We start from the raw sequence: 23,979 nt of genomic DNA on the forward strand, positions 1-23,979 counted from the left end.
GAAAGAGTGACTGTGTTTAAAAATAGCCTAAATACTTTGTACAGTATGAAACTTTATGGGAAATCTGAAGTGTTGAGAAAGGATAGGCCTATTAGCAAGTGTTTTGTTATGAAATGTGGAATCTCCCACCTCCAGTGATGTAAATTTTCAACTGGAAAGCCATGAGATTTTATCCTAAAACGTCTTTTTCAGTACTGCATATTCCTTAATCTGTATGCTGTTTAAGGCAATGAGGAAAAAGTTCTGTAAGTAGGGAACTAAAGATATTTCAGGACTCAGAACATCTTCATAGTTTTATGAATCTTCATGGAGACAGAATAAAGGGGAAACAATTGAAGAATGACTTAGCACGTGAGCTGTCATTCAGTGTAAATGACAGGTAGATGTAGACTTCTAGACAGAAAGTCAAAGACTTTTGAGTATATGTGTAGCTGAGGGAGACTGGAGAGATATGTGTTATTTCAGGGTCTACAGGAGAGTCAGCAGTGCCCTCATATGCCAACACATAGATTCCTTGCAACTCAAGTTTAAAATGTAGAATGCAGTCCCCTTCCCCTCCAACAGTGAGTGTTGCACTGATCCTCAGCCAGGATTCCAGTTCTGATCTCTTTTCTTTCGTTTGTAGTACGGAAATATACACAAACAATAAAGGCAGTGTTAAATTAAGGAAAAGCTTCTGAGAGAATTCCTTACTAAAACATAGAACAAAAAGCATCGCTGAACACATCTGAAATGTGTTTGAGTTTGAGAATAAAGTGGGAGAACTATTGGTATCCCAGTGTTTGTTGCTGCCTGGCTTTACAGGGAAGTGCCTTCAAATTTTAAAGAAGCTTTATATTTATAGCACATAAATGCTTTAGACATCTTTGAGTTACATGATTGCCACATTCCTTAAACCTGACCGAGCTGAAAGTTGCCCAGTCAATTTTGGCTTGAGTATTACATCAGACAGCCAAATAAAACTTTGGTCTTTAATCTGATGTTTAGCCTTATTCTGGGATTCAGGATCTGCCTTACTTTGAGAACAATATTTTTAAATAAAATAGTATCTCTCAACAGCCTGATGCTCTCTTCCCCCGTGCTCCCCAGTGTGCTAAGGATTCAGTGTATTCTTTTGAAGGTCTGTTTTTAAATTTGCTCACGCTGCTTTCAAATACTTCAGTTTTCACCATGTTTTAAAACTTAGTACACACTGTCCTTTTTGGTTGTATTAACTGTAATGTGACAAAAGGCAGTATGTTTTTGATTTGGACTTACAGGTACCATTGTAGTACAGATTAATACCACTCCACTGCCCGCTAGTTTTTGTATCTAGGCAGAGAGGGCTGGTGTAGATTTTTTTCTTAAAAGCTTGTGATGATTTCAGGAAGAAACTATGTGCAGGAAACTTCATGTATTCAGAATGGAAGATCTGAGTTAATCAGATCGTCTAAAGTAGCTATGCTGGCCCTGAATCTACTCCTTTCACCTCATCATCTTTGCCAATTGCCATACTCTTTTGCAAAGCAGTAAGGATGAAACCTTGCATGCTGCTTTCTGTAGTTGGTGTAGAAGACAGGGTAAAGCAGTTAGGTGTGTCTGTTGGAAGTGTGAGTGAGGGAGAAGCAAAAGGCTCAGAGCTGTTTATGGTCTAGAAGAACGAGCCCAGGCTCTCTCTCTCCTTGGTTCAGGATACTACTTTGCCTTTCCGTAAGGAGTTAGGATTTTTCTTGACAGAAAGTAGCTGAGAGAGTAGCTGCTTAGATGGATAAGGCCTCCTCCCTTATCTCCAACACCTGGCCTGTTTGCACCAGTTCAGCCCCACTTCCTGACTGCATGTCCATCCCTTCTTTTGCATGTCTTCCAGAGGTTGATAATTAGTCAGTTCTGCCTGACCTGTAGAGAGCTAGCTCCTGGAGATACTGCTGCTATAAAGCACTTTCAGGGCATTTCTAACTTCTTCTTCTGGGAAGGATGGGAAAGAGTCAAGAATTTTGTAGCTCAATTTTTCTGTTTGCTAGTTGAAGAAAAGGCAGTGGAAGTAAAAATTGATGTTTAGTAACATCAAATGTCTCTATGGCAACTGGAAACATTTCTTGCCAAAAAGGGGGCATTTGTTTTACTTTACAGTTATGTTAACTAGGTAAATTAAGAAAAAAATTCAGAAATATACATTAAAAGAAAAACTGTGGAAAGCGTTCAGTGTTATTATTCTTGCTGCATAAAAGCATGTAAAATCAAGCTTCTGCAGAATTCTAGCTTTTGGAGGTTAACAAGTATTTTATTAGAAATGCAGTAATTTTAAATGGACATTAAGAAGAAGTACATCTATTTCTACAGTAATATTTTAGCTCCAAAGAACTCTCCTAATTGAACAGGGTGAAGACTGTTTTCAAAAACAAGTGTTACTTTTTTTTTTTTTTATGGATATTTATGAAACATAACCTTAAATTTCATATGAAAAATGTAGCATTGAACTGTGCTTGCTTTGCAGGGATTGCTTTTGCTTATACTAACTCAGGGTACACTTGAATTTTCAGTGGTAGCTAATAACTCTTCATGCTTATTGAGGCCTTTTCTTTTGCTTCATGAATTCTTAGGTACACTTTGTATTACCATGAACTCCAGACTCTTAAGTCTTAGAATGATGTTGTTTCCTGTTTTGAGGAAGGGGTTTCTTCTAGAGTTAGATCTAAGTTTCTTACTTTGTAGTTTATATGGCAAATTATTTCTCATATACTGCTATAAGATAAAAATAATACTAATATAATGGATAATCTATTCATGCCTAAAATTCAGGCTTTCTTCAAATTTGTTAGAAACACAATATCCAGTTCATTTGATGATATATTGGATTGTTCAAAATAAATAACCTTTTTTTTATTCTTAGAAATGGATGATGAGGACTGTGAAAGAAGAAGAATGGAATGTTTAGATGAAATGTCCAATCTTGAAAAGCAATTTACAGACCTTAAAGATCAGTAAGTATTTTCATGTTTTAAGTGCTTCATTGGAGGAGCCATTCTATGGGAGGATCATGTGCATCTGGTGTTTCTTGTCTTTCATGTATGTGGATGCTACTTTTGGAGAATAATAAGGTTTGGAAGTTCAGAAATTATTTGCACGCAGTTGCTCCAGAATTCTATTTATTTATTTATTTATATTCTAGTTTTGAAGTGTTGTTGCATCAAAATTCTTAGAAGAACCAAGGAATTGTGATTTTAGGAAAATTTGTATTTTTATTTATTTACTCAAGATACTTCTCATCATTTTATATACATGGGACAGACTCATGCACTCTCTTTGTTAAGTAGGAAATCAGGGTTTGTTTTTGCAGGGTATCATAGCACATTTTATAATTGATAGCAATTAAATTTTTTTGTGGTAACTGCAAACCAGACACCAGTGCTAGAAAAAATGAAAATGTTACCTCCTCTCTGCCTGTACTTTGCTATAATATCTACCTGAGTTTGCTTTAAAATAAAATACGTATTTTTTTGTTTATATTATTTTAAGACTTTACAAAGAAAGATTAAGCCAAGTGGATGCAAAGCTACAAGAGGTCATAGCTGGAAAAGCACCTGAATATTTAGAACCATTGGCAGCTTTACAAGAAAATATGCAAATCCGAACCAAGGTGGCAGGTAGGCATGTAAAACGAGTATTGTTGTTTCAACAGTATAAACTTGCTCTGTGTTTTAAGGTCTTTTTTTTTTTTTTAATCTTTAGAATAGTAAAAGGATGAGAGGAAATGGCCTGAAGCTACACCAGTGGAGGTTTAAACTGGATATTAGAAACTCTTTACAGAAAGAGTGGTTGGACAGTGGAACAGGGAGGTTGGGGAGTCACCGTCCCCAGAAGTATTTAAAAGAATCGTAGATACAGTGCTTAGTGACATGATTTAAGCACTCAATGGGTAAATTAGGTTATGGTAGGTGGTTTTAGGTTGTGGTTGAACTTGATCATCTTCAAGGTCCCTTCCAACCATGATGATTCTATGACTGTTTTAAAAGTTGGAAATATTGTGGCATGGGTTGAAATGTAAAATATTTTTTGAAGTCAAAATGAATGGGTTGCTTATCTTGTTGCAGAAGTTGCCTGATAACATCACACTAAAAAATACATCTCTTTTTTTCATTTAATGGCTGGCTGTTTTTGTGTAGTAAACACAAAATTACTGAATTAAAACCAGTAACTGTTAGTCAGAAGATCTGGGGTCATGTCTATATACTGGCCACTGTTGAAATGAAGATATATGTAGGTGCTATCTCATGAAGTGGTTGCCAGATCATAGAACCATAGGAGGTTGGAAGTGACTTCTGAAGATCATCAAGTCCAACCCCTCTATTGTATTTTTCCTGCTTTTCTAATCTGTTTCTGTTCTACTCTTCTGCTCCCATTCTCATATTCCATCTGGGGGAAGATGAAAACTTGTTTTATTTAAGCTGCATTTTAATTATTAAAACTGATGTTTGGAAAGTTTTTTATGCTCATAGAAGCAGTCAAGGCATTTTATGTTCTGGGATACTACCATGTATTCCAATGGAACAGTGCTATTATAAGAAGAAAAAGTTTGGTACTACAGTATTGTAAATTCTTTTTATGTTACAGCTCGAATCCTTTGGGAGTAACTCAGCTGTCTAAGGATTACCTAGCACAGGCTGTCAAAGAGCCAAAAGTCACGATCTCTCTGGACAGAGAAGCTGTGCCAGAGTCTTTTCTAGGGAATTCTGCAGAAGCATGGTGCAGACAAACTGAAAAATGGAAAACCTGCTTATACTTTTCATAACACTAGTACTACTTCAGTGCTACTCAGTATGTCTTCATTGGTAGTTATGTCTTCAGGCTATGAAGAGAATTTGAAATCTTTTGGTCTATTGCATTTCTCTCCCTCCTGGTCTTCTTCATAATGATTTTCCTCAGCTGGTGACCCAGAATTTCTGGGATGTAAGATCTTAACCCGAATTTATTTGACTAGTCCCAAGTAGCCCACTTGGGCTTCATAGAAGGTTTGCAGGTGAACTTGCAGAAAGTTTGATATGAAAGCGATCTTAATCCAGGCTTTTGATTTTCAGTTTCAAATGTAGCTGGCTGGCTGTGCTTTCATGTAGGAGGGTATTAGATAGGAAGAATGTTACAGATTCTCCTGATTTGTCTTAAGCAGTGCTGAAGATCCATGTTCCCATGTAAAAAGAGCCAAGGGTAAAAACTACAATGTTTCCTTGAAGCTGAAATTAGAAATCAGGATTGGTTTTGGTTGTTTTTGTTTGTTTTTTTTCCTTTTATCCCCAACTGAGTGAGACTGATAAAATGATCCCAGACAAAGCAGGAAACTGCAGAATAGGCTTATTTGCTCTGACTGCTTGAGAGCCTTGACAGAAGTGGGTAGTGGCAGGACTTGAGCTCCAGCATGTAACCCCTAAGGACCTACTTTTAGGGAAGGAAGTGGTGGGGAAAAAAAAAAGCTAAATTTTGTTTGGCTAAACTATGGATGTAATTACATCTGTGGTAGAAAAGAAACTCCTGTTCCTCTGCTCTCAGAGGGGCTGAGCACTGCTCACACAAAATTGGATCTTAACTAGTTCAACAATTCAGAAATGCAGCCATTTCTTCTAGAAGTATTCATACCTATACGACTCAATATTAGACAAATAAACAGTGATTATAAATTGGTAGATCTAGATATGTCAGTCGCTGTAAATATAAAAAAAACCCCAGCATAACATGCTGATGTAGGAAAAGAACATGTTGAATTCTAGATCAAAAGTGACTTTACAGTGGAAAGATGATTGACACAATACTTTGTGGTTTGTTTTTCAGAGGAATTGCCAATAACAGTGTTGTTCCTCTTGTACTGTATTGATTTATAGTAACTGAATTATGAGGAAAGTTGGTTTTGGGAGTACTTCATGAATTTGAAAACTGAGAATATCCAGGATAATTTGGTCAGAAATGTGAAATAGACCTATTTTGGAAAGTTAGCATGACTGCTGGTGTAATTTATTGAATGATAGGGGGAAAAAAAATTTTCCTTGGGTCATCAGAATTAAGAAATTACTTGTTCTTAGTTTCACTCTGTGAAGCAGCCAGCCACTCTTAAGTGCCTAATGTGTTATACCTGAATTTTACAGCATGTACATGTTTTGGAACTCACAGACAGTCTTAAAAGATAATTCTGAATTCAGGTATTAGCTAAAGAAAGTAATATTGCTGTAATTTGTTTAATTACAGGAATCTATAGAGAGCTTTGTCTGGAATCTGTGAAGAACAAATACGAGTGTGAAATTCAAGCCTCTCGACAGCATTGTGAGGTTGTGCCAGCTATTTTACATCTATAGCTAATCTCATCTAACTTTATTGTGTGTCATGTTTTCCAAGTTCAGCACATGTTTTGATTATTGCTGTTATGTGCTATTTGAATGCAATTGCCTTGTAATGTTTAAGGCTATGTAAGTGTTATTCAAAGCATGTAAAAATTAATTTTATGTTAGTTTGGCTTTGCATGTAAATATAGCTAAGGTTTCTTATTTTTCATTAACAGGTTCTTATTAGTAGATTTCCACATGATTTTTTTTTACCTTTGTTATAAAAAGATTACCATGAACAGTAACTAAAATGTCTGACATAATTTTAGAAAAAAAGCACCTTACATTTTAATAACAACAACAACAATAATAACAATAATAATGCATTTTTAAGATGTCCTGGACAGCTAGTGATAGAGTAGTTATTTCAAAAGCAGTTTCAGAAAATGTAACATACAGAATTAGATACTGTAATACATACAGAAAATGTATTTCTTCCTGTAACATAAACATGCCTGTTTAGGCATTTATGTACTGGATACTGTAGTACAGATACTCAAGTATGTGTATGTCCAGTGCTGTAACATAGCTGCTTAGATCCTGAGGTTTGGATCAGAGTACTCCTCAGCCCCCTGTTGCAGTTGATTAAAGGTGTTTTCTTCAGAGTGGTTCACCATATTCCTGAAGTTCATACTACTGTACCAATAATGCAAGAATGTGTGTGCATACTTTAAAAACAATTCCACTATCTTGATGCCTTGGGAAAGAACAAGGTATAACGAAGGACTACTTTTTAGTGACTGTCTTCGCTACTGTGAATACTCCTGAGGTTAGACAGAATCCTGTAAGACTTGCAGGGTTTCTCGTCCGTCATTGAATTATTTGTTTTGGCTATATATTATATCCACTCTTCAAGGTGGTCCTTGTCCCTTGCTTTGGTATTATGTTTCTGAAACCTTCAGATTTCAAATGTTCACCATGCAATAATGGTCTCTCAGGGGAAAAACTCTTTAAAGCCAGCAGTGCTGCTTGTAGAATAACTGTTCCACTGAAATGTAACCATTCAGCAAGAATGTCTTCTGAGGCCTATAACAGCTTTTCATACCATTTTTGTCACCAAGTGCTTGAATAAAAACACGTCTAAACAAAAAGCCTGTTTAATTTTAAAACTGAATTTTAGAATTGTCTCTGAACCGATAACACTCAGTTGGCATTTCAGGCATATGGAAGAGGCTTCTGACTTTTCAGTTCAACTGAGAAATTTTTTAATAATTAGATATTGAAAAATATATAAATATATGAAAGGAGATCTTTTGGAATTTAAATACTTTGTATCTTAAACATGACAGCTGTTTAGTGGAACAGGATTCTTTGTTTTCATCTATTCCTCAACTATTTTACTTCACTCGAGCATATGATCTTGAACACGAGTAAAGGTACGTTATGTATGTTAACTATGGAAGTTTGTGTGCTGTGCTATGGGCAGGAGCAGTTGAGGTGCAGACACAGGCTGATTGGATTGCAACTGCTGGCAGACACGGTAGCAAGTAGCTAGATGCAGCGACTTGTACTGCTTAAGATGGTTTTTTTTCAGTGAGGAATTCCAAGCACTCTGTTTTCCATAGTTGATAAAGATGTTTTTCAGTGAAAATGAACTTGAAAATGTAACAGTCAGCTGTATTTCATATTCGTATAGGAGATGTGCAAGCTTATGAAAGAGTAGTAGATTATTCCTTAAGGCTTGGAAGTCAGGTTAATTCCAAGTTAATGGTTTAGAGAGTTTAGTGTTTTTTGATGCTGCCTTCAAAAGGGTAACTGATCTATGTAGATACTGTGCAATTTTGATACCAGCCCTAGTGGACTGTGTTTGAGAAGAGTTTACTACAAAGTTTATTTTCTTGTTCTGAAACACTTACAGATGGAAGAGTGTATGGGCTGCACAAAATGCTGTAGAAAGTTCACATCAGAGTGTGGTTTTGTTTGGTTTTGTATATACGAAGTGCTAATGATACACTAACATCACAGGTGTTGTTTTGATCTGTGTGGCTGAGAAAGTGCCTTTTAAAAGGACAAGCTAGCTAACTTTTCTAAAGCAGTACTTTAAAAGTGTTTCTCACAGCTTTAAGGTAGACAATTTTGCTTTTGTAACTATCTCAATTATTTTATGTGCTGAATAAATTATTTTTTCTGTGGGAAGGTATTTTTCAGATCTATGAAAATAGACAGTTATAAATACTATGGTAATAGATGATAATTCTCTATAAATGACTGCAAGTTTGTTAGTGCTGGAGGCAGCTTAATAACAAGCTTTCCTTGAAAAGCATTAGCTTTTCTCATCTAAAATGAAAGCTGGTGTAGAGATCACTACTTTACAGTTATTGATTGTGAATAAATTTTTGCTATCTAAAAGGAAAATACTGTATTTCTGCCAAATACAAACAGTTATTCTGGAGATCTAGCTGCATGCTTTTATATACTTAGTTATTCTTGGTACTGATAATTGATAGCTGTATTTACATTTATGAGCATGCTGTCTTTAGGAGCTAGGATCTCATGCCAAGAAAATGGAGAGAGGGAAATGTCATGCTATGGGTTTGGAAAATTTTTCATCTGAAGCCACTCTTAACTTCCTTCTGCTGAGGCTTTAAATTGTTGTAATATATATTTAGATGATAGAGATTAGTAATGTAAAAATGTATAATTTCTTGCTTTTTAGAGTGAAAAACTTCTGTTGTATGATACTGTACAAAGTGAACTAGAAGAGAAGATAAGAAGACTTGAAGAAGACAGGCATAGCATTGACATTACCTCAGGTGGATAGAAATTCAAAGTTGTTGGGGTTTTATTGTTTGGTTTGTGGTTTCTTTGGGTTTTTTTGTTTTGTTTTGTTTTTTTAGATCTTCTGGTAGCTACTGATGAGCTGACTCTACATATATGATGTCTGGTGAGTTTCAGGTTGTCCAGTAGAGTGCTATTCAGCTGTAGACTTTAGGCAGCGGGTTCAATTTAAGCTTAAAACAGATTTTGGTCTGGTAGTTGTTGGCTTGTGTGTTTTGAGCGTATTCATCTATGACTACATAATCATGTAACACTTTAATTCTGTTCCAAAACAATGTCTCACCAGAATCTGTGTTATTTTTCTTTTTTGTACAATGTTTTTTGCTGTAAAATGAGCTAAACATGTAAATGTTTCTGATTCATAGCATGTTCTTCCTATGTCTTTTCAGAATTATGGAATGATGAGCTACAGTCCAGGAAGAAAAGGAAGGATCCATTTAGTCCAGATAAGAAGAAACCTGTTGTTGTATCAGATATCCTTTTACTGAAATAATTTTTCATAGTATTTACATAGTATTTTTACAGGTAGTCTTCTGACATATGTCATTAATAACAAGTTGAATTGATAATGCATTCCCAAAATTGATTTTTGCCTGGCTGATGTTATTCTAATTCAGGTTAGAGAGGCCATATTTACACATCCTATTCTCTTATCTAACTACTAGTTTCATATAGAGCATATTTCAAATTTTAAATTTTTTAACTCTTCAAAAAATACAGCTACCAGGCAAAACCAGAAAAAAGTTAGGCATTGTGTTGGCAAAATGTAACTTGACTTGTGTAACTTGTGTATAGCTTTGCTTCTCATACTGGGAAACCTTTACCTCAATGTATTATTTCCTAACAGTTCCATAGACTTTAGAACCCTCTTGGATTGAAAGTTTAAAATTCCAATAATAGAGACAACTGGTGGGGAGGAGTTTGTGCTTTTGGGGTTCCTGTTGACAAACATGCAGTGCAGCTGGAAGTTTTTAAGGTGTAACACCTAAAAGACAGTATAATCTTTTTGCAGAGGAAGGAGATGCCTTTGCAAACTAAATGGTCTCTCTACTCTTGCTCCCAGCCTAACATTTTTATAGCATAGAGATGTGATGGCTTAGAAGTTGCTGGAATCATGGAGACTACCTAAAAGAGACCAGCTTCTAAGTATTGACATTACATGGTATAAAGACCATTCTTTCTTGCCAATCCACTGAGAAGTTTTGTAATGTTAGGAGAAGGTGAAAATTAAGAGGTTTATGAAAAAACTGTCATCACTGGGACACCCTCCTTCAGGATGGTTGATTTACTGGAACCCATCCCAGATCTCTGAAGTGTGATTTCTAAAGCGTACTTCTAGTTAGTATAATTCAAAGATGCTTTTGTTTTTTGCTGAGCTTTCACTTTACATAGGTATTCTTTGTGTAAAAGATTGGCAAAACAGAGCTATTAATATCTTTCTACAAATATTAGAATATTTTTATTGTTGCTGCTTAGAAAAGTTTTCCCTAACTTTTCCACGCCCCTATATAGTTTATATGTTACAAGACCTTGATATACTTGAAGACTGGACAACAATAAGGAAGGTAGGATGAAAGGATGAATGGCAGTGGCTGTGGGTTTTGTTTGTGTTCTTGGCTAGTCCTTTTGCCTCTTAAAAATAAGTAGATGTGTTTCTTACATTATCAAAACTCTAAAAATATTTTTATTTCTTCGATAGTCAGCTAATCATTGCAGTTCAAGCTACGCTATTTCTACTTTTCTGATTCAACTCAAATCATGCAAAAGAATCTAATAAAGTGGTGGAAGAGGGTATCTCTAAAATAGGTAGTCCATAATTTTTCATGATAAAGTCAGCATAAAGCCTTTCTTATAGTGCAGTTTAATTGGGTAGAAACTATGATAGGATAGGTTGATAGGGTTTTTTTTTTTAAATGAAGATTCTTTTAAAATATATTATATAGTATATTTTCACATAGTAAATAGTTAATTTTATGAAGATTTCTATGCTTTAACCTCTCCTCATATCTTTAAAAATATGAAGTAATATATGTCCTTTTCCCAGATTATAAGAGAATCAGGGTTTTCAGGAACAGAAATTTGTTTGACCAATTGATGTATTTGAAAAAGTAAATCCAGCTTTTAAATGCAGAGTGCCTTTTTCACATGTTCTTGTATTGTGAAAGTAGCTGTAATGCAGTCAGAAAATTTCCCCTAGTACCGCAGTGCTTCCCAGCTTATGGAATAGCTAGTTATGCAAATTCAAAAATCTGGTGGGAAACAGCTGTAAGTCAGTTTCCATTCTGCCTTATACTTGTACGTATTTATTGAATGTCCTGGTTTGAGCCAGGATGAAGCCAATTTTCTTTTTACAGATTTTTTTTTTTCTTCAGTGAATTGTCTTTGAGGTGCACACTTGCTGAAAGTAGCAGTAAATTTTCCAGCTGGTGGCTTGATAACACCTGAATTGTTGTTACTGGTTTAATTGCTGATCCTGAGTCAAACCATGATAATAATCAAGGAGTAAAATGTGATGCCTACTTGTCAGACTTTTCCTGTTGCATCAAAGGAACAGACACAAAATAGCTTTCCTTCAGTTTCTTTCCTGTACAGTAACATGATTTTAAACAATAGCAACAAACCCAATATCTACCAGGGATCTTGCCTTTTCAGAAATAATCTTAAGCAAGCAAGCAAGCAACCAACCAAGGCACCCCAAAAAACTCTTAGAGGGGTTTTTTTAAGTCTGCTTTTAATACAACACGTGATCTAGAGTTTGCATGAGAGAAAATGTTTGAGCTTATGAGTATAACATATAAATCAAGAGTAGGTTGTTCATACAGGATTTTGTTTTTCAGAATGAGATAATGTAATTTAATATTTTTTGATAGAATTACATAACAGCCATTTAGAGGGATTAATTTAGGAAATGTCTTGAGTTATTTGAAATCAAAACTTATTAAAGGAGGTGATTTTCTTTTCATCCTCAAAATGCTCTTTTATTTACTTACTGAGTCACCACTGAACACACTTTTATTTTAGGTTTGTTCTCATTGTGGTTTTTGCATGTAAAAGCAAGTATATGGAGCTATACTGCACATAACTTCACAGTTAAAGCTGGCAATTAAGAAGAAAAGACTATGCTTGCTGACTGACTTAATTTTCTTTTGTGTTTCAAGGCAATGGCTACACTGGGACCACACAGAGTAAAGCCAGAACGTAAGTAAACATTGTCTGGTTTCACAAGACAGAACGTGCTGTGTGCAGCAATGCAAAAGGCATCTAGGCACATTGTATTTATTTTAGCCTAGGTGTAGTGATGGAGGATGGGGTGAGATAGCTGGAAGATCTGGCTTTTGTCTTTCTCATGTGCTGGTACTTGTAGCTCAATTGCCAATGCTTGTGTTAATAATTCCCAATTAATATTGAAAAGCTATGCCAATGTTTACACAAGATGAGGCAGGAAACTGAGAGTATCTGGACCTTAGGAGTTCCTTCTAAAGGATGCTCACATTCACTGCAAGCTACAACCCTGAAAAGGCAGAGCTATGGGAAAGGAGTGATAACTCTTATTTGGCACCAAGGTGAGAAGCACATTAATGCCAGGTAAAAAGAAATGCTTGGAGGTGGTGAGTAAGGAGGAAAAGGGAGAGGAGGCAAGCAGATGATGTATTTCTTCAGTGATCTATTACTACTTGCATGGTAATATCCTGATGAAGAGGTTTCAAGTTTTGCCATTGGAAGTCTTCTCTATACCACATCACTTGATTTGTGAAAATTCCTATCACAGATATGAAGGTTATGTGGAAGATAGCCTCTATCTGCAAATGGAAGTGAAACTTAATTGATGTGACTGGGAACAAAAAAGTATCTGGCTTCCAATATTTTGCATTCTTGCAATTATGGAGAGAGGATACTTTTAATAATGGAAAAAATGTATGTTCATTATAAATAACATGATTGAAATGTATAAGAACACCTACCTGACTTCTGCCAAGTCATTGTTAAATGACTTTTTGTGATCATTTTAGCACCTGTCAAATTAGAAAAGCATCTACATAGTGCTAGATCTGAAGATGGAAGACTCTATTATGATGGAGAGTGGTATGGACGTGGACAGACGATATGCATTGATAAGAAAGATGAATGTCCTACAAGGTAAAGATTACTCAGTTTCTGCAGCTCTGTACGTTCATGTTAAGCAATAGATAGGATGATAGCATTCAAGAATAAAGCTTATTTGAAAATAACAGCCAACTCAGTAACATTTATTATTTCACCTTGGAAGACAGGCATTATCCAAGAAAGTTGAGTGCTGAACTTCTGAGAGAGGCTAGTTAAGGTTGGACTTCACTGAAGGTAATGAGATGATTGTCAAGTTAGGATCTCACTAACATTTTAAACTCTTACTAGTTTCTGAATGGCCTTTCAATAAGTGTTTTTTAGTATCTTGCTATTTGATTGCTTTGAGAATTTGATCTGCTGGCCCACTCAAAAATTCTTTATTATGGAAAAACACTTTATACCACTAAAGATAAGTGAGTTTTTTTCAGTTGATTACTGCTCTGAAAAAAAAAGAGTTGAAACTCTTTCTATGATATTTTCTTCTTTTAACAAAGGTTCTACCTGGGAACAGTCTAAATATTACAGTGTGAATTTGGTTTAATATTTAATATATCTATATGTATTTTCTCTGTATGGATAATATTTGTAAATCATAGAGTCATAGAATGGTTTGGGTTGGAAGGGACCTTAAACATCATCTAGTTCCAACCCCTCTGGGTGGGCAGGGACACCTCCCACTAGACCAGGTTGCTCCAAGCTGTCCTTGAACACTTCAAGAAGAGGGGCAACCTGTTCCAGTGCCTCACCACGCTCACACTAAAGAATTTCTTACTAATATCTCATCTAAATCTACCTTCTTCCAGTTTAAAACCCCTGTTGTATCACTGCAAACCCTTATAAAAAGCCCCTTCCTAGCTTTCCTGTAGGCCCCCTTCAGGTACTGGAATGCTGCTATAAGGTCTCTCATTAAATTCTAAAAGGTGTGTAAATTTAAAATTAAATTTATATCTTACCTTTTACTGAATGGGCCAAATCAATCTAAGCACAGTGTTGACTGATGCACGGCTCCCCAGGGAGAATTAACTTGAACTCCATACAGCATTGTAAAACTGACCGTTTCTTTTCTTCCCTGTGTGTAGTGAAAGGGAAGAGATTTTGGTGGATTTATTGTTTGTCCAGGGCTGAAACAGGAAGGTATTTTAGTAACCTATATATTCTTTCTGAAATTAAAAAAATTTCTGAATTAGTGTAGCGGAACACAGCATTTATATTGGAAAAAATAACCTTAGTATTTGGTGTCTGAAAAAAGCCAAAAGGTAATGCAGTAACAGGGCAAGCAGACAGTGGAACTCTCCCAGTTTTTAAGGATTTCAGCAACTTTTAAGGCTGCAGAGTTTCTTGGAGGGAGTTTTGTCACACTCAGTGTGTGATGGATCTTTCTTCCATTAACTGCTTTAATCTCTAGTTCTGAGCTTTTTTTGTCATCAATTTCTACTTTATTTTTTTGCTAGGTGTATGGGGAGGGGGGTTGTGTTCACTTCTTGTATTAAGGTGTTTTAAGGTTTACCACAAGGAGCATAAAAGCAGGGTTCATGTAAGAATGATTCAGTAAATCAGGCTTTGACTGTATTTCTTACAGTCTTGGTATGGCTAGCAGCTGAATACTTTTTCCGCTTTAAGTCTCAAGCTTCAATCTGTTAACTTTTTTCCAAATGCTGTGTATTCAAAAGTAATTTCTGGGTATAGTTTCTAATAGATCTGATCTTTACTGTGGGTAATCTACAGTTGTGTTTTCTGTGGGTAATGATTGCCCTTTTAAGCAATTAAAATATAGATAATAATATATAAGCTTTCTAAATTCTTCTTGTTTTTCTTCTCCTGACCTCTCTTTCCTCATTTTCTGTAGTGCCATAATTACAACAATTAACCATGATGAAGTTTGGTTTAAAAGACCAGATGGAAGCAAGTCCAAGCTATATATTTCTCAGCTACAGAAAGGAAAATATTCAATAAAGCACAACCACAACTGACCCTTGCTAATCAGATACGAAACAAGTGGTATTGCCATAATTGATGTGCCATGGGCTGAAAGTTGTATTTAAGTGTTTTGTATTCTGTATAAACTTACACCAGTATCTGATGTGCATTTGTAGTGCTGTATGTAAACTTCATATGGATGGCCTTCAGAAACCTGAGGATGTTAAATCATGTTGACATTTTACCTCTAAATTTGGTCCAGTGCCTAAGATATGAAGTATACTCTCTTCCATTACAATTGCTCTGAACTCTCATATTTGTAAAATAAAAAAATAAAATAACAATAATTAAAAGATTCATTTTTCACATTAGTGACCAGTTGGCGTGATAAAAACGATAACCATGATTACCAGCAACTCACTTCATTTTCAGTGAATATGTCATGCTTCTCTTGTGGATGTAAATTTAGCTTGTTTAGCAGTTGGTTCTGAATAGATTGTAACACACGTGAACATTCTTTTATCCAAAGTGGACCGATTTATTAAAATTATTGCCCTCAACAGCTCTGGTAGTTCTGACTGTGTTATATTTTGTAAGATTTACTGTATTGCTTGAACTGAGACAAAGCCAATATATTGAGCTACACTTTTTGAGGAGCGCTTCTTTAGTTTAGGAACCTATTATATAGTAAATAAATAGTTGATTTCTTTTTCATCTTCACCATATTGCCAGCAAAATTTATGCATAAAGTAGTCGCTCTGACCTGTGTTCTGTGTAGCCCACGAAGAACAGCTGTAGGGTGGTTATGTAAATACTATTGCATGCTCTGCTCATTTGGTCCACAGTTGTATGAATTACTATTCATCTTTTTCTCGAAAGGAAAATATTTCCCCAGAAATCATATATCTGGGAAAATGACACTGACTTTTCCCCCAAACATGATTTTCCAGATTTTGGAACCCTATTTCATCTTATCATACATCAGAATTATTTCATGCAGCTTAGAAAGTTGAATTTCTCTTCAATCTTGCTATTTAAGCCACGGAGAAAATCATTGATGTTACTGTGATGTGCTTGGAGCGTCTAGAATGATAGATGGGATTGCTGAAGAATTACTAATGCGTTGGTTATGTGCACTTTAATCTCCACTTATGATGATTCTTCTTGGAGAAAGAAAGCATCCATTTGCTTTAAATGATCACAGCAAATAAGTGTTTTTATTGTAACATATAAATGTTTTATTCCTGTATTCGTTGTCTCTTCTAGTGCAGGGTGGTACCTACTTTCCAAATGCCAAATGAGTTTCAGTTGAGTGATGCTTTTCTACAATTGTATGACGTTATTAATCAAATGTACATAAAATATCAATTGACATGCTAGCTTTTAATAATATGAACTGTATGTATACAGTTGTTTGATAAACATTTTGTAATAAAATATTTGTATTTTTTAAATTAGTGTATTAATAAATCTGTGGTAGTGAACATCTTTTTACGTTGTTTTGCTCTTTGGTTTTCTTGTCTTGTTGAACTTGCTGGTACACCAAAAGCTAAGGGGAAATCTATTTAAGTTTTCAGAATGCCTAGATTTTTCTTAAGACCTTTGACTTGCACTCTTTTTCTTTCGAGTTTTGAGAGTTTGTATGTACAGATTTTGGTTTTTTTGTGTTTGTGATTTTTTTTTTTCTGTAATGTTTTATGGTAGCATTATTCTGCATTGTTAATATATCAAATGTAAGCTGTGTTAAGAATCCCTTTACTACTGATGTGCTTTAAATAATTTGTATTTAAGGAATGCTGGGCACCCTGAACTGCTTCTGCAGTTTACCCCTTTCCTCTTTTCTCTCCTATGTTCTGCACCTCTCTAGCTGCAATTGATTATTTATAAAGCTTTTTCTAACCAGATCTCCTTGGGTACAGAGCTTTACTTTGTGCAGCACTACAGTTTGGACTGACACTTGGTGAGTGTGGCTTCTTTATTCAGAGTAAACATAATTCATATCAACATGAGAGGTAATAAGCGTAGCAGTATTGGTTAGTGATCAAACAACGGGGATCTACCTGTTCCATTACTATTAGTCCAGGAAACTGAGTTATGGATTTCATTTTTACATGTAGTTACTTCTATGTATTGTCTCTAAATTGGAAAGATACAGATTTGATGTATGGACCCCTTGGTGGATAAGAAATTGACTGGATGGTGGTCGACGGATCAATAACCAAATGGAGACCAGTGACAAGTGGTGTTTCTCAAGGATTGGTGCTGGGACCAGTGCTATTTAACATCTTTGTCAGAGACGTGGACGGTGGAATTCAGTGCACCCTTGGTGAGTTTACTGATGACACCAAGCTGTGTGGTGTGGTTGATGATCTGGAGAGACAGGAAATCATCCAGAGCAACCTTGACAAGCTTGAGAGGTGGGCCCATGCAAACCTCATGAAGTTCAACAAAGCAAAGTGCAAGGTCGGGGCAATCCTAAGGACAAATAAAGGTTGGGCAGAGAGTGGATTGAAAACAGCCCTGAGGAGAAGGACTTGGGGGTGCTGGTTGATGAGAAGCTCACCATGAGCTGGCAGTGTGCACCTGCAGGCCAGAAACCCAGCTGTGTTCCTGGGCTGCATCCAAAGAAGTGTGACCAGCAGCTCAAGGGGGGTGATCCTCCCCCTCTACTCCACTCTTTAGGGATCCCACCTGGATAACTGTGTCCAGTTCTGGAGCCCCCATCACAGGAAGAACATGGAGCTCTTGCAGCAAGTCCAGAGGAGGGACACGAAGACCATCTGAGGGCTGGAGCACCTCTCCTATGAAGACAGGCTGAGACACTTGGAGTTGTTCAGCCTGGAGAAGACAAAGCTACAGGGAGACTCTATAGCAGCCTTCTAGTACCGGGATGAGGCCTACAGGAAAACTAGGGGGCGTCTTTTTACAAGGACAGGTAGTGAGAGGACAAGGGGTAGTGGTTTTAAACTGGAAGAGGGTAGACTTAGGTTAGATATTACGAGGAATATATAATATAATACAATATATTATCTATATATTATACATTATATAACTAATACATATATTCTAATATATAGTATAGATATTACAAAGGTCCCTTCCAGGCCAAACAATTCTATGATTCTATCTGGAAAGATATGAGGTTGTTTGTTTTTAGTAATTGGTTGTTTCATGCCTAGACAATTCATATTTGGTAAATGCTATATATCTTTTAAATATTTTATTAGTTAATGGTTTGCTTGCTCCATCATAAAATGTAAGAGGTGTCTTCAGCAGATTTTAGTCCTTTGAAGTACAGATGTTTTTAGCCTGTTATCCATTTGTTTTATCTTTTACAGTGCTAGAGTAAAGCTCGTCAAGCCTACGAATAGGATTAAGATCTGTAAAGTGCTGAAAGGAAAAAGATGTTTGGCTTATTACTTATTCTTTGAGATACAAAGGGAAGTAAATTTAAGAGTAACAGGCATTAAGTGAGAAAAATAACTTTCTGTATGTGTACAGAAAAGGCTTCTGTATCAGTAGCTGTGTTTCAGAGGAGATGCAGAGCAACCTGATCTGAAGTTATCTGATATATTTAGTTGAAATGCAATTGATTCAACCAGACAATTTCTGTCATGTGGAATTTAGCTCAGGTTTCTTGGAACAAGCAGCTCTTAAACTTTCCAAATGCACTTGGATTTGGGCACTCTGTTGCGCTGGATTCTATTGGGTTTTTTGATGTGTGTTTTTCGTTTGTTGTTTTGGGTTTTTTTGTTTTGTTTTTTCCCCTTTCCAACTTGTTAAAGTTGGCTATTTATAGTCCATGGACAAACCTTGGTTTGTATTTGTAAGCCAAGGTCTGCCTAACTAACTCACCACTCCCATCAAGTGACAACCAATGATTAAGTACTAAAATTTTCATTCATTTTGAAACTTGTGCTGTCTTTGTCCAAAAGGTTTAGTTTGCTCTGGGTGAGGTTTGTTTGTTTTGTTGTTTTTTTTTCTTTGAAGTGGAAAGAAAAAAAGTTTTGGCTTTCACCAAAACAGAGAAGTACTAACACTGCTGCCAGTTTTGCAGAGAAATTCTTCAACTATTACTGAGGAAAGAGCCTTTTTTTTTTATTTAGCTTTTTTTTTTTTTTTTTTTTTTTTTAACCTTTCTTTGGAGGGCAAGAGGAAGGTAGGGAGAAAATGTCTTCAATAGACTTTGCATTTAAATTGCCAAAATCTTCAATGCTTTTATTTGTGTCAGGTTTGTTGGAGCCTTTCACATGTTAGGTTTCTGCATGTGACAGCTCTGTTCAAACACCTTTTTCTGAGTGGCCAAATCTGTCGTTCTAAAGGCACTTGATTGTTCCTAGGAAAGTTTTTTACAAGGCTCTTCTTGGTCAGGGGCATGGTTGCTATTGGAGTTAAGACCAAGTGGCCAGTATTTCACCTTGAGTACCTAAGGTACCTTAGGGGTCTGACAGGATGCTCTGGGTGATGTGCACTTGCAGGTAGCAGCGTAACTGCTCAGTGTCTGGAAATACTTCAGTGTTTCTGCAGCGTATGTGTAGGTCAGCTGCACAGTACATCTGCAGTAAATCAGCATGGGATTTGCAGTCTATGATTTAATCAAAAGCACAGCATGTATTCAGTAAGCCTGATATTTCCTGGAAATGCCAGCCTAACTGTACTTGCATGGCATTGTGTCTGCTTTTATTTCTCTGTATGGAAAATCTGGTCTTGATGGAACAGATGTGACTTTCAACTTTAAAGACTCATTTCTGTTTTTTCTGGAACAGCCAGACTGGAAAGCCAAAAAGTGATGTGCTGAGCTGACTCCTGTTTCAGCGTACTGGCTGCTGTAGACCTCATTTCTGGAAATCTAACTTTGCCAGATGTTGTATGAAGAGTTTGGATGCTGTAGCTGAGCTGAGAGGTTTGCTAGCACGCAGAGGATGTGAAGTTGGGCGTGATGGTGAATGCAGTGTTGAAGAAATTCCAGCTCCAGAATAAAAATTGGACGGTTAAATGGAATAAATGAAGTGATGAAGTGTATGTCAAACACGAGCATTTAAAATAAATAAATTGTAAGATGCCTAACTTAGCTCTAGTTACCCTGGACATTGACAGAGGCAACTTCTGATAGGAAAAAATACTGTAGATTGTTTCGTATGGCAATGGGCTCAAAAAAAGGCTTTGGAGGCAAACTTTTTATTTGGCATTTCCAAGCTTTAAAAATGCCAATATTACTCTTCCAACATGGTTTTTATGTATGAAAGAGTATAAATGTATAGGACTCAGGTCACTTAGCAAGGCAGTAATCTCAGAATACTTTAAAATCTGTTTTCAGATGTTTTAATTACAGATGTGACTTATTGTAAGATCTGACTTTTTAAAACATCTGGGTTATTTTTCTGAAGACAGTAATTTCTTTGACCAATGTGAAAAAACAGAAAGCACTCAGTGTTTAAGAGGTGATTAGCAGCAATGCAAACTTGATATCTTTTTTTTTCTTTTTTTTTTCTTCTTTTAGCTTGGCAATTCAATAGGAAAATCTTCAGACATCCCCATTGCCTCCATGAACAGAAGCAAACTGGAATAGGGCAACACAAATGAAAATAAGCTGCATTATTGCTTTGAACAGAGCACTATTAGTGCATCCTTCTTTTCGTATTAGTAAAATCAGTTGACAGGAGTGGGAACGAAATCTGCTTTCCCTCTACGGACTTGAGGCGTGTCGTGGAGGTACTTTGGCGCCTGTGTTCTGGAGACCCATGATGCTAAACGCCTGCAGGTGGCAGTAAATTCATGCTGAAGTTGCTTAATAGTTACAGAACGTTCCGTATGGATCCTGTTAGGTTTTTTCACTTGGTTTCGTTTAGTTATAGCAGTACTACGACTGTTTTTAATCCTAATGCATACTAATTAAAGGATATTTGGAAAGAACAGAGAGTTCCTGGAGTTCTAAAGAAAGATTATCTTTTGCTACTGTATCGTGAAAGAAAAATTCTATGTAAAAGCTTAGGAAGGAACAGAAATGGATTAGATACTTTGTAGTTGCTATGGAAACAAAATATGTAATTAAACAAATACATTTCAACTCTTACACTGATGAAAGAACTTAAGAAATGTTGGACAATAAATGAGTGTTTTGTACTGCAACACCAAGACAAGAAATAAACAGAGGGTTCAGGTTTATTTTCTAATGCAATTATCACCTGCTGCTTTTTTTGTGCTTGGTTAACTAAAACCAAAATAATTTTTTTTTCCTAAAGTGAATCTATAAAAAAGAATGTCAGTATTAACAATAAGTAATGCAGCAAGGACTTGCATCAATATTGTTGCCAATTCATAACATTAGTATTATATTATTGATATAATGACATGAATACAAATCTTAAGGACAAGCTTTCTTGGGGAAAAGAAAAAAGTATGAATGAAACCGTTTAATTACACTTGTTTAAAACAACTTATAATAGTTCACTTCCATATTTCTTAATCTATAAAAGAATGTTAACAGTTTCATACCCTTGCTCTATAGCTAATAAAGACAATTTCATAAGAAAAAGAATGTCTTATCAAAAGGACTTTCCTTTAATCGGAGAGAAAGTCCTGCGGGTTTAGGACGCATTTCAAACGTGCTGGCAGTTAGTGCCAGCTGCCAGGAGAGGGCACCTCCAGGTGTCTCATGACATGCTGTTTCCTTTTAAAGTTGGACTCGAGTTTTCAGAATTTTCTTTTTCTTTATTGTATCTTAAAATTTCACTGTTTAAAGGTCAGAAATGTAGTAGCGGTTGTCACTTGTCTTTCCTGGCTTAACTCTGAAGGTGACCACATTCTGCTGTTTGTAAATCCAGAAGGCACATTTCCAGGGAGAGATCTCAATGTGTGACCATGGGAGGTGGATGGAAATTGGTTGGCTTTATATTTTTCACCTCCATCTCTCTCTCCCCACTCCCCCAAAATATTATTGAGAGAGAGAGAGAGAATGATGGGGTATGATTCTTACCTTCATTGGTCAGAGTGAAGGAAATGTAGGAAGACTAAAATAAATCCTGCACTTACTTCAGTGTATGATTTCAAGTTCAGCTGATTGTGACAACACATGGCTAAAATATCAGAATCCACTCTATGCAGAAAATGTTTACCTTGGAGGTACTTTATGTGGTATATCTGCCCTGGCTTGCCAGGCTTCTATGTGGAATGAATCTGTTTTATCCTTTCTTACACTCCATATGAGCTCATTGCCTGCCTTGATTTAGCCCACCTGTTCCCAGGCTCTGCACCTCTGGGTGGAAACAACCAGAAGGAAACATCAAAAGGGGACACAAAAAGCCAGCTCTGCTGCATGGGCAAAGTGTTTCCGGTGTACCTGCTCACTCAGGACCAAACAGAATCGGAGGAAAACAGAAGGGAGAGATATAGTGAATTTCTGGGATTTTCTGGGATAGGGATTAATTTAAGACCTAGCCACCTGCCTTTTATGCCTCCAGCAACCACCTGCTTCATCCTCATGTGTGTGTCCTGCTGTGTTTGGCTATATTTACACATTTATAAAGCATCTTAACCACTAGTCCAGGAAACCAACCTTATTAAACAAATAAAGAAACCCACCCAAAACCCAGCTAGAGACGTGTATTGATTTTCCCCTTTTCTTTTTTGGGGGGTAGGAGGTGGGGGCATTAAAACACATTTAAGTCCTCCCTAAGTTAGAATGCCTACCATTGCTAAGACTTCTGAAGGCAAAATGTTTCTGGTTTTTTTTCATCAGGTAAAGTTGCTCAGAGTCTTTCATAGCTACAAAGTAAGCCTACTGTAGCTGCTTTGGCATACTTGCCTTAAGGCTTTGTAAGTCACTCCTGCAAATTCCTCGATTCTTGCTTTCAGAATCTCCCCTCTTCTATCTGAGTTACTTCAAATGCCTCCAATGGATTATCTGGTGCCCACTGCTTTCTCACTTTGCTGTGAGGCTGCAGCTGCCTGTGCTAATACAACACTGCTCACACGTAAGGAGAAGGACTTCACTATGAGCAATGTATTTAAGTGTTATCACTAGAAACTTCGTATTACGTCACAATAATGCAAAATTGTCACAACTTACCTCTCCTCTGAAATTATTAACAATATGATCCAATGGGAAATGTGCCAAAAGTAGAAGAGAGATCCCATGGCGGGGGGGGGGATCCTTGTAAACTAAGATTGATGCCTGGGGTGTGATGTAATTGTAAAATAAACTAAGGTAATCTTCACGGCTGATGGTTTCAGTCTTTGCAACTCTCAAATAGCAGAAATGCAAACCATTGCATCCTTACAACAACAGAGACGAGAGTATCATGGGGAAAATATTAAAGACACAAAGGATAAGAATAGTTTACTTCTTGCTGATAAAGAATTACAGGTTTCCTTCTAGTGTGAAATAATTTATTTCATGGGCTGTCTCCAAAATATCCAAACCACAATTGCCACCAGTAAAATACAGACCTAGTTTGTTCTCATGTAAGAAAAATGTCTATAGAATTCTTCTTCTTCTATTGTGCTTTTGACAGTGAGAGCTAAGGTTACAGTAAACCATTTGTGCTTTATTGTTTGAACCTACCTTACTGTGAGATGAAAGCACAGAGGGTAGCCATAACTTTGATTTATGTTTCTTTTCCCCAGGCTTTGTTAAAGTAAATATTGAAATAACATGGCAACATGCCTTTATTTCTAGTCTTACTGAGCCTCAAGACAAGATCAAATGGCTGTTGAGTACTTTAATTCTAAATACTCAGTACACAACCTTCAAATACATTCAAAAGAGGAAAGTCTTGTCATAACCACCATCTGGAGAGAAAGAAAAGGAAAGAGTCCAAGAAGAGTGGTAGCTGGG

At 36.4% G+C, this 23,979-nt stretch overlaps 1 protein-coding gene across 1 annotated transcript; it reads left to right on the top strand.

The window, feature by feature from the left end:
• The first annotated feature begins 2,870 nt into the window (after positions 1 to 2,870).
• Positions 2,871 to 16,625, top strand: BRMS1L (breast cancer metastasis-suppressor 1-like). The gene is made up of 9 exons (XM_009993861.1): positions 2,871 to 2,960; positions 3,496 to 3,623; positions 6,211 to 6,290; positions 9,001 to 9,097; positions 9,512 to 9,595; positions 10,623 to 10,687; positions 12,281 to 12,320; positions 13,133 to 13,259; positions 15,073 to 16,625. The coding sequence occupies exons 1-9, from the start codon at positions 2,872 to 2,874 to the stop codon at positions 15,194 to 15,196; spliced, it is 834 nt and encodes a 277-aa protein (XP_009992163.1). The 5' UTR covers position 2,871; the 3' UTR covers positions 15,197 to 16,625.
• Positions 16,626 to 23,979: the final 7,354 nt, after the last annotated feature.

The sequence above is a fragment of the Chaetura pelagica genome, unplaced genomic scaffold, assembly GCF_000747805.2.
Source record: "Chaetura pelagica isolate M959 unplaced genomic scaffold, ChaPel_1.0 scaffold11, whole genome shotgun sequence".
In the NCBI taxonomy this organism is placed as follows: Eukaryota; Metazoa; Chordata; class Aves; order Apodiformes; family Apodidae; genus Chaetura; species Chaetura pelagica.

What these genes read in the sequence shown, in the direction of transcription:
- BRMS1L (XM_009993861.1), top strand. Translation starts at nt 2,872, where the DNA reads ATGGATGATGAGGACTGTGAAAGAAGAAGAATGGAATGTTTAGATGAA. An exon ending in TTTACAGACCTTAAAGATCA is followed by an intron (nt 2,961 to 3,495) that starts GTAAGTATTTTC and finishes TATTATTTTAAG; the next exon opens with ACTTTACAAAGAAAGATTAA. An exon ending in GAAACCTGTTGTTGTATCAG is followed by an intron (nt 9,596 to 10,622) that starts ATATCCTTTTAC and finishes TAACTTTTCCAC; the next exon opens with GCCCCTATATAGTTTATATG.